Source organism: Argiope bruennichi, chromosome X1 (genome assembly GCF_947563725.1).
Source record: "Argiope bruennichi chromosome X1, qqArgBrue1.1, whole genome shotgun sequence".
NCBI lineage: Eukaryota > Metazoa > Arthropoda > Arachnida > Araneae > Araneidae > Argiope > Argiope bruennichi.
Window position 1 is genome coordinate 89,183,095 of NC_079162.1, and position 11,103 is coordinate 89,194,197.

The 11,103-nt window shown below is 29.4% G+C and overlaps 1 protein-coding gene across 1 annotated transcript in view; it reads left to right on the plus strand.

The window, feature by feature from the left end:
• LOC129958847 (uncharacterized) overlaps positions 1 to 4,127 on the plus strand; it is a 30,610-nt gene extending 26,483 nt beyond the window's left edge. The window contains exons 4-5 of the mRNA XM_056071568.1: positions 770 to 895; positions 2,008 to 4,127. Coding sequence (XP_055927543.1) covers positions 770 to 895; positions 2,008 to 2,348 — 467 coding nt within the window. The 3' untranslated portion in view covers positions 2,349 to 4,127. The remainder of the gene's footprint in view (positions 1 to 769; positions 896 to 2,007) is intronic.
• Positions 4,128 to 11,103: the final 6,976 nt, after the last annotated feature.

Genomic DNA, 11,103 nt, shown 5'->3' on the forward strand with positions numbered 1-11,103 from the left:
ATTAAACGATATTTTCTGTGCTTTCATATGTTTAACAGATTAGAAAGACAATAATTATTCAAATAATGCTTTTGAATTATTGGTTTTGGTATCAAAAATAAGATCTAACTTTTTTTCAAATTAAGTTGAGATTAAAAAAGAACTAAAGGACCCAGTTTCATCTAGCACTGTTACGATTGATGATTTCGGATTGAAATAGCTCAAAATATCATTTGAGGCTTATTTTAAATTGATTATGTACGGATATTGTTTGTATAAATAAAGGTCGTACAGAAGAGCAGATGTTACCAGCTTCAATTTTTGTTCCCCATTTGTGTGTCATCTGCTCAAACTAATGCATATTCTTTGTTGTTTTCAGAAGTGTAGTTTTTGTCTTATTAAAACTTAAAAATCTTGCGTAGAAATTATTAAGAAGCAGAATTGTATCAGCTGACATATTCCTGCAGAAAACGCCTACTACTGATGGATGAATTACGTAAATCAAACGTTAACACTTATTCAAGTTAGAAATCCTGTTGAGATAGACCTGTAGAATTATGGATTTGAAATTATGAAAGAAAATTTCCAATTTTAATAAAACAAAAATTCTAACAAATTTATTTTTCTGTTATTGGTGATATCATGCAACTCGAAGTGATAATTAAGTAGCATTCAGATATTTCATTAACTTAACACAAATTGTTTTACTTCTAAACGATTTGCATTGTTTTTTTTAACATGTATCATGATATTTTTTCCAACGATTCATTTCCCATTATTTTAAATTTAGATTTACAAGATTGTGTGAAAAAGGATACATTTAGATGTGCGAATGGTAGATGCATTCCTAATGATCTGACTTGTGATGGTAGAAACAACTGCGGCGATAGAAGTGATGAATCTCATATAGTCTGCGGTATGGAAAATTAATTCTTATGAAATATTTCCTTGTATGTGTTTTAATCTTAAATCTCGGTAACTTAACCTATTCACTCGTGTACCTTTTTTACTTAAGTACACAGCAACGAGATTTTTTAAAAATATTTATTCTAAATATTTTGTTTAAAATACTTGCTTATCTTTATTCTTTTTCACAATATCATCCGAGATTGGCTCAAATGGAGGATGTCACTAAGTTTGGAAATTGGACCTTGATGACGCTCTTTTTCTTAATCCACTTTTCATAATTACGAACTCCTTTGTTAATAATTATCATGTAATATTGAAACGAGCTTTTGATAGACCTAATGAAATCGTCTGTCTATCGAAAGGTGGAAAAATCTCAACCGCTCGTTCATCATCGGGATTCTTTGAGTCATGAGACTGTTCACTAAAATAATAATAATTCAATAATTCACAAAAAAGCAAATTTTGAAGTTTCTAATTCTATTTTCAAGACAAGTTATGCTTGATTCTAAGTGATTACTGTATTTTTTAGATTGAGTTCTGATTTTGAAGAAAGTCAAAAAATACTGGAGACAGACCTCGAAATTCTAAGCAATGATCAGACATCTATTATGATAAATTGGCCAAAGTCTTCCTCTCTAAACTCAAGGCCAAAACTACTGTTGCATGTTTCATGAAATTGGTTTCTAATTTCGCATCTGTAAATTTTTGTCTATTCTAAATTAAAAATAAAAATGCAAGAATACAGTAGGTAAAGGAACTTTATTTTCAGATCAATCTGAGAATTAGTTAAAAAATTCAGGTAGATTAGTTAAAAAAAATTGAACGAATAATCATAAAACCTTTTTTTGCCTGATTATTTGAGATTGCCATTAGAAAGAGTATGGTTTTTTTCTTATTGTTTTCTATTTTTACATTAGTATTATTATTACATTATATTTTACATTAGTATTAGTATTAGTGAGTATTTTAGCTACGTATCACAGAGAAAATTAAAGTTAACATTTTACTTATTAAAGGGTCCGAACCCTCAGTATTGTAACAAATTTCGAGAAGATATTTCTTTTCTTATTAGAATTAAATTATATAATATTTTCTCTAATAAACTATTGTTTTCTTTAGATTCAAATCCATTGGGATATTTACAGAAAATGGATACTGTCTACATAGTAATCTTGAGTGTCCTCGTTGTATGCATTATCGTTAGTAGTGCTGTTTTGGTGTCTCGAAGAAGAGGAAGAAGGCTTGTAGATACAGATTCTGTGAGTGATCAAGACGAACCAACCTCTAGATTAGCACCTTTCCAAGCTGTGCATCCCGCCGGATACTTCATAAGCCAGAATCCTGCAGGTCCAAATTCTCTTTATCCTCAGCATTCCAAAGTTGTGCAGTTGGAAGGAGGATTTACAAATCCATGTTATCCACATGGAGTACCTCAACCTCCACCACCTTATAGTCAGTGAAAGAAAGAGAGAAAGAAAACATTGAAATGTGCGTTTTCTTTACAATGTAAAAAAATATGTCCATTCATTGAGAAATTGAAGAAGGTCAAGAAATGGAAAAGAAACTGATTGTTAGTATTAAGTCTTTTTTTAATGAAATTCAGGAATTTTCTACTTAGTGTATATTCAAAAAATACTTCGTTTCCGTTACTGTAATGGGAAAGCTTTGTTTTTGTTTAAGTAAAGAAATTAATTTGTATAAATTTCGATACACAGTGGATGCTTCTAAAATGGGTTGAAAAGAATAGGAATATTTAACATCCAAACTAGTTAGATAAGGTTTAATAATGATTAAAACATCTGATGGTCTAAGAAATTGTTTGTAAAATGGTATTTATTTAGTCAATTTTTTCTCACACAAGCAGTGAAGAAATATTCATTAGCAATACTTTTAAACATATTTCATAATTTTCATGTATTGATATCACTATATCATATTCACAATTAAGTCGGAAATTATGCTTCAATATTTACAGGTAATAGCGATTTTTTACATTTTGGAACGTGTAGAGGTGCAAATACAGTTATCGCAGCAACTCCATTGTACGTAATAAATCACATACTTGAGATTATGGTCTTTTCTACTCAAAATGAATCATTTTTTCAATTTTGATCAATTTTTGTTTCCTGACAGCAAAGTACTAATATGATGATTTGAAAAGAAGACAGCAAATGAGCATATTATCTTAATCCATTCGCGATTAGGGTCTCAGAAGTCATATATATTTGTCACAATAGACGTTTTATTATTTAAATATGATACCGATTATCAATGAAATGAATTAAATTTAAAAGAAAAAAAAGTAAATATTTTCTAGAAATTTTGAAGAGTTACATAAAAAAACACTCGAATGTTTTCTTTCACATTTTAGAACTTTTAAAAAAAATTGCATCGTATTCTTTTCTCACAAGTATTTTTTCGAAACAAAAGTTGTCCCGGTTATATGAAAATTAAAAACTCTATAATTTTCATAGCCCATTTATATGTGACACGATTTTATACAAAAAATTATCATAAACTGATAATGAATACCCATCACATATTTGTAACGTCGGGCTCAGGTAAGAAAATTATTAAATATTTGTTATGCGGCATCAATAGGGTTAAGCGATTCTTTTATTTTTCGCTTTAAAAGGTATTTCAAATTGCCGCTTTAAAAGGTATTTCAAATTGCCGCTTTAAAAGGTATTTCAAATTGCCGCTTTAAAAGGTATTTCAAATTGCCGCTTTAAAAGGTATTTCAAATTGCCACTTTAAAAGGTATTTCAAATTGCCACTTTAAAAGGTATTTCAAATTGCCACTTTAAAAGATATTTCAAATTGCCACTTTAAAAGGTATTTCAAATTGCCACTTTAAAAGGTATTTCAAATTGCCACTTTAAAAGGTATTTCAAATTGGTATTTTAAAAGGTATTTCAAATTGCCACCTTGAAGGAAAATTAAAAAATTGACCTATAGTGAAAAATTGATCCATCAGAAATTATAGTAGAACAAATTATAAAAGAGATATCTTTATTCATTGTTCATTTCTTTGCTTGGTGAACATTACTGATTATGCTGAATAATACTGATTAGAATTGTATCATCCGCTTCTTTGGTGAAATTTATCATTTTATTATAACTGTTGCCAGAAGCTAGGAGGAATGTAGATTCTTTAAATAGTAAATAATAAACTAAACAGGTTCTCAACATTATCTTATTCTACAATTTCTTTTAAATAAACTATTTTTCAATCTATATATTCGTCGTTTATTATTTTATATAAGTTATAAATCGTAAGAAAACGGAAGATGGAAATTTTAATTAAAATCATATATAAATATATAATTTAAGATATAAAATCCTCTTCATCAAAAACTATGAGATGCTGAACATACATACATACATTAATTAGAATTTACTCACAATGATTTTGTTTACATTAAGATTTAGAGAATTCTCACAAAGAAGTAAATAACTGACACTGGTCAAATAGGTTCGCATTCTGATGCTAAAAACCAACATATTATAATCATCAAATTTCGGAAAAAATAATTCGTTCTCCTACAATGGATGCATAAAGAGCTCAAAATTTTTGACTCTGGAAGCTGTAGGTTCTGAATTGAAAGTAATTTAAAATTCGAAAAATATATGAATATATTTAAGCACATCAATATCCTGTAAGTTCTTATATAGATAGAAGTAACAATAACTGAAAATTAAATATGGTGTGCGTTGTATCAAAAGTGAAAATGTTGGGAAATTGAAAAAAAAAAAAAGTGGTTTTAGCTCGCAGCGAACTCTTTACACTCCTTTTTTTAACTATTTAGAGGACTAGAAATAACCTTTATGACATTATAAAACATTGTTTTTTGTCACTTTAACGTGAAAAAAGGAGTTTAAGTTTTTATTTACATATTTATTTTGGCGTTTACATCATATACCACTTTTAATCTTCAATAGTTTCAAACACAATATGAAATTAATTAGGAAGCTAAAGAAATTCGAACGACAAAAAGTTAATTTTTTGCTATTTCAAAGCCTTGATCATAAAGTTATATTGAACAAATAACTACCTAGTGTAATAAAATGGTAAGAAAACATTCTGATCGGTATTAATACATATAAACAATATTGAAATTTGGTGAGAAAAAAACGTGCACCATTTTATAAATCAATACATTTGGAAGATTTGATTTTTGTAAAATGTTTAGAAAATTAACATAAAATCTACACGAATTTAAAAGGAGCATCTACATATTTTTTCCTTCTCAAAATTATTCAAGTTACTTTCAGTATCATTTTTCTTGTTAGAAGGTTAAAGGATTTAAAAAATAATCATTGTTTATAAAAATTTATTGACATTTGACTAATAAATGACAACCTGGATGCAGACATATTGCTGGCGGAATCGTTTGAGATTACTTCGTTTTAGACATTTTTATTTTCTTATTTATTACTCGGAATAAAATGCATGAACACAAATTTTAGTTATCCAACAAAAAATAGAGTAGCAGTATCGTGTCCAATTTCTGTTGCTACTTTTATTTTCTTATCATTCTCCTGACTAAGATTTTAATATTTACACCATACTAAAATGCCTATACAGAGTATCTTGAAATATCTTTTACGAACTTTATGTGCACATCAGGCATACAGAAACAAGCCATTTTTTAAATACAATATTTAAAAAATGCAAACGATGAGCTTTATAGGGGCTCTTTGTTAAAGAATTAAATTAAAGGAAAAGATACATCAGATAAAATACAAGAGGTGTTCAAATGAAAAGGTAGGAAACGACACTGTGGGTATAAATGAAGACTTTATTCAAAGTGTATACCATAGACCTGAACACAACAATCCCATTGATTAACGAGCCGAAGGATTTCTTGTTCCCAGAATTCCTGTGGCCGTGATGAGACCCAATTCTTCACAGCGTCCTTGAGCGTCCCATTCGAGTTGAAGCGTTTCCCTTTTAGATGTTTCTTCAAACACAAAACACACATTCCCTTTAGATGTTCTTTCAAATACATAAAAATCGCAGGGCGACATATCCGGGCTGTAAGGCGGACGGTCGAGCTGCTCCCACTTGAACTTGGCCAGTTCAGCGTGTGTGACCCTGGAGACGTGTGGACGCGCGTTATCATGGAGCAGAACCACACCAACGGTTACGTTGTTACGACGTTTCGTACCTTTTAATTTGAACACCCTTGTATGCAACAATCAGGTGCATGAATAATAACAAGTGAAACGAGTATCGCTTCAGAAGGCAATTTCTTTGAACACTCATTTTAAATGCCCCAATGATTTGTTATTTATACTGTCTCCTATTTTCCATTATTGTATTTATCATGCTTCTTATGAGTTGTAACGCTCATGCAACTGGTTTGTTGTAAATTTATATTCCTTAAATTTGTGGTTTACATTTTATCTGGTATATCATTTTCTTTTAGTTAATTCATTATCGAAAAACCAATATTCCTTTTCGTTTCTGAATCCTTGTTCTATTGCAAAAAAATGACTTGTTTTTGCTTACTGACCTACATTTAAGTTAGTAAACGACCTTTCGGAACATCAAATTATTTTACTTTTACATCGCTCTTTTTATTCCTTTCAATCTTGCTGGTGCGTGTTATATGTCAAGGTAATAGCTTATGGAAAGGAGGGAATTAACCAGTTTTTGGATTTTTTCCTTGTGAATTTAGATTTATGTATCTAGCTAGAGTAAGTCAAAATGAATGCTCCAATTTCTGAGGTACACTATGTAAAATGAAATGAATGTATTCATTAAAAATATACATATAGAGGTAATATAAGCAATTTTTTAATGTACTCCTCACAAATGTTCGATAGCCGCTTCTTTTATGATCTAACAACCATGGCTGATTTGAAAGCCCGTATCACAGCTACTATTGTCACCATCGATACGGACATGCTGCGCAAAATTTGGCAAGAATTACATTTCAGACAATGTATGTCGTATAATAAAAGGAGCACATGTGATCCAACAACCATGGCTTTATGATCTAACAACCATGGCTGATTTGAAAGCCCGTATCACAGCTGTTATTGTCACCATCGATACGGACATGCTGCGCAAAATTTGGCAAGAATTACATTTCAGACAATGTATGTCGTATAATAAAAGGAGCACATATCGAACATTTGTGAGGAGTAAATTCAAAATTGCTTATATTACCTCTGTATGCATATTTTTAATGAATAAATTTATTTCTTTTTACATAGTGTACCTAAGAAATTGGGCATTCATTTTGGTTTACCCTGTATTTAAAAAGTGATATTTTTATTCCCACAATCTGGTTTCATCAACTCTATTATCGCATGATAGATATCGCAGTGTAGTTAAAAAAATTATTTAGTTTGTGATTGGCGAGTATAACTGTTCAAAATTTTTTTTCACTGTTATATTTATAAAATGCGTTTTACAGTTTCCTAAATCATTACTGTACTTGGAAGCCTTTTAGGAGCACTCAAAACCATGGCGAATATTGAAATCTGTATAATGAGATTTGACTGGAATTTTCTCCAATCTTGCACTACTTTGAGGGATTGCTCTTCGAGAATTTAAAACCTTGGCAAATATTCAAATATAAGCAGTGAGATTCTACTATAAAGGTTGAAAGCTATTCTCTCAGTCCTGTACTACTTTAAGGAATTGCTCTTGAATATAGAAACTCACACATGCGGTTTCACGATTTCTAATTCAACTAACAATATCCATAATAACTAATAATCACACACACACACACACACACACACACACACACACACACACACACACACACACACACACACACACACACACACACACACATACTCAGAACTGTTGATGATAATGAGACAATTCGATCATGTAGTGCCAGTTTATTAGTCAGGAAGACTAAAGTTGCAGTATATTAAAAAATAAAATTTTACAATTAACACTAAATTTACAATTGTTGATTATCTGCCCATTTTTAACAAAATGAGTCAGTTTAATTCACAAATTAAATGGAAATTTTATTTAAAAATTCTTTTTTCCAATTTCAGTAAATCATTTATCATGAAAAGCTTTAATTGAAAATATTTTATTCTAGCAATATTCAACTACATAATCGAAATGACAAATTTGTCATGCAACTAATTAAATAAATGAGCAAGATAACCGTAAAAGCTTTGCATCAGTTGTTTATAAGACTCTTAAACGAATTTTCTTTATACAAAACACAAATTTCATGCATTTGAAACAACTAATTATAAAATCCTTTAATAAGTAAATTTGATCATAAATTTGATATAACATATTCTAGAACTCGAAATTAAAGAGTGGGCAATGGGATGGGATTATATATGTATGTAAATATATTTTAGCAGATGCGTGGCCGAAAATAAGATACTTTGAAATTTTAATTTCGATTTATTTTGCCAAGGGAGTCATAATTTGTACAAGATCAAATTGACGTCTGTTTACATCGCGATATAAGTGACAGAAATTATATAATATAATATATAATTAATATAAAATATAATATAGAATATAAAAATAAATAACATACCCTTCAGTGATATTTTTCCGAGATTTCGATAAGGATTTCTTTGACACTTGTAGACTTACGAAAGAGATCTTAAATATCTTTAAGAGAATCTCGTAACCATTAGGTACTTTTATCCCTTCTCTCGGAGCCTGAGAAAAGGCTAAAGTCATCAGCTTTGTAAAGTGCGTGTTAAAAACAATTAAATAAAAAGTGGGAATTGGATAAAAAAATAAAAAAAAACATTTTAGAATGAAGTTAGTAAGATTGATCTAAATTAAGATAAAGATTAGGAAATTAATTAAGTTTTAAATTAGATTTTAAAATATCGTTACATGTATATTTCATTATGTAACTAAAAACCAATGTACTTTTTTTTTTAAAAAAATATTTTTTAAATTTTTTGTATGCACAACAATAAAATTTTGAATGAGTCGAATTGACTCCTCCATAAATTTAGTGTTAATTAATTAGTTTGGTTTTTTTTATTCCAGAATTTTTTTATTCGAGGAATTTATTTCTTAGGAAATATTAGGGAAACAAGACCTACTCATTTAATTTCTGCAACAGCATAGATCCTATAATTTTTTATAGGGAATTTAAATTATCTGAATCAAGTGCAATGCATGACATTAATTCAAAATCATATTTCCTCTTTCTTCTGGTTTCATGGAATCGAAATACAATCAATATCGCAACATAAAAATATATTATGGCATTTAGATAGAAATGAATAATTTTACGGATAATTGTGAGTCACGAATAATTTTAAGGATAATTATGAGTACGGATAATTATGAGTCACGGAGCCCAGTTATGTTCAAATAAAATATCTGAAACTGAACATTGCATTTGGAAATTTCCCAGAATTGTAAATTTAAAATAATATGTGGCTTATTAAATATTCATTCTAAATGAAAATTAAATTACAATAATAAGGAAAAAACAATAAATAATTTATAATAAAAATAAAACAAAAAATGACATTCATATTTTCCGTTGTCAAAAAATTATTTTAAAAAGTTAATTGTGTGCAGATGTGAGCAATTGCTTTGAGGTTCAAGTATTTTATTCAAGTTTCTCATATACATAGAGCATTCCAGTCTACCATGCTTCTAACTTCCGTAGGACTTGGAATTGTTGTATTGTTATTGCTATTAGTGAATTAATTCATAGCTTTTTAACCCTCTATCCATAACATCTCTGGATAGCAGGAACATTCATCATAATAACGATTATTCCGATAAACAGTTTTTTTTTCATTGCTTGAGAAATTGTACTGTTCAGTTCACGGAATTGGGAAATTCAAAAAATGAGTTGAATAAAATTCATTTAATCGTTTACATTAAAGATAGAAATATGTATTATAAGGGCCAAATTTTTTTTTTACCATCTGACGATGCATTTCTGATTTAGCATTTATATTTCTGTTAGATGGTTAGGTACGATTTTGGTTATCAGATGAGGGTTGTAAAATGAATTTTGAGGTCGCAAAAACTTTGAGAGAGCTAGTTTATCGCCAAGCATAGAATGGAACATTCTATTTAAGAGCGACAAAATTGAGAATGGAATTCTTGGATATTCACTAATAAAGACCTTTGAAAAAATTTAATAAGATTTTCAGTTAATTAAAAACTTATTGAGATGTTAACGTTTTTTCTCAATAATTTGGGAGGGTAATATAGAAAAGAAAAAAAAAACATTTTTACCAAGGGATATCAATAAGTAACATACATAATTTTGAATACAATAATTAAAAAAGCGCCATGAATAAGAATGTGAAACAGAAATGTGAATATTACCATTTTATTATTTTTTGACATTACTTCCATTTATATTGAGGCATTTGTCCTAGTGCTGAATTAGTTTTAAAATCCGTTCTCAAAGAACGTCATCGGGAGGTTTGAAGTCGGCGTCAGATTCAGAATTCTGACCACTAAAGAACTCCTTCATGGGTCCAAACAGATGAAAATCTGAGAGTGCCACGTCCGGGTTGTATACTACATGCTCTATCACTTTCCATCTGAATCTTCCAGTTCGTGCAAAACTGCCATGTTGTTTAAATTGATTTCAACAGCTTTTGCATCATTGATTGATTTGCACTCTAGAACAATGATACGCATATTTACACTTCAGTAGATTCAACGAGGGAAAAAATTGTTACAGCAAAATAATTTTTCTGAGGAAATGAAAAATAAAAAAACATTACTCTACGAAGAATATACAAAAATGTCTAAAATGTTGCATGCTTTAAATTTAAGAATTAAGGAAATTATTTATTTAGTTATAATATATTCATGGGAATCCGATAAATTATTTCAAAGTTTAAGGAAAGCTTGACTCTTTTTTTACCCTCCAATCGAAATAACCTTTTAACACCAAGTTATTTAACACATTGCGAACGGATCACCAGCTTATTCGTGTTAAGTTTAATATATATATATTCTAGAAAACATGTTTTCCCTAATGGATAGCGCGCAAAGCACGTTAACTAGTCACCAGCCCTTAATATTTCATCTATTCCGAATTTTCCATATATTCTTATGCTTTAAAATATATAGATTACTTTTCTATTTTTGAGGTTGCATCCAATTGACAGTCTATCCACAATGTGTCAACATGTACTTAAGCGGTCGTAAGACTGATATTCCAATCAGTGAATTCAATAAGTTTATTTGGTTTTCTTTCAGTTGAAAAAACAATA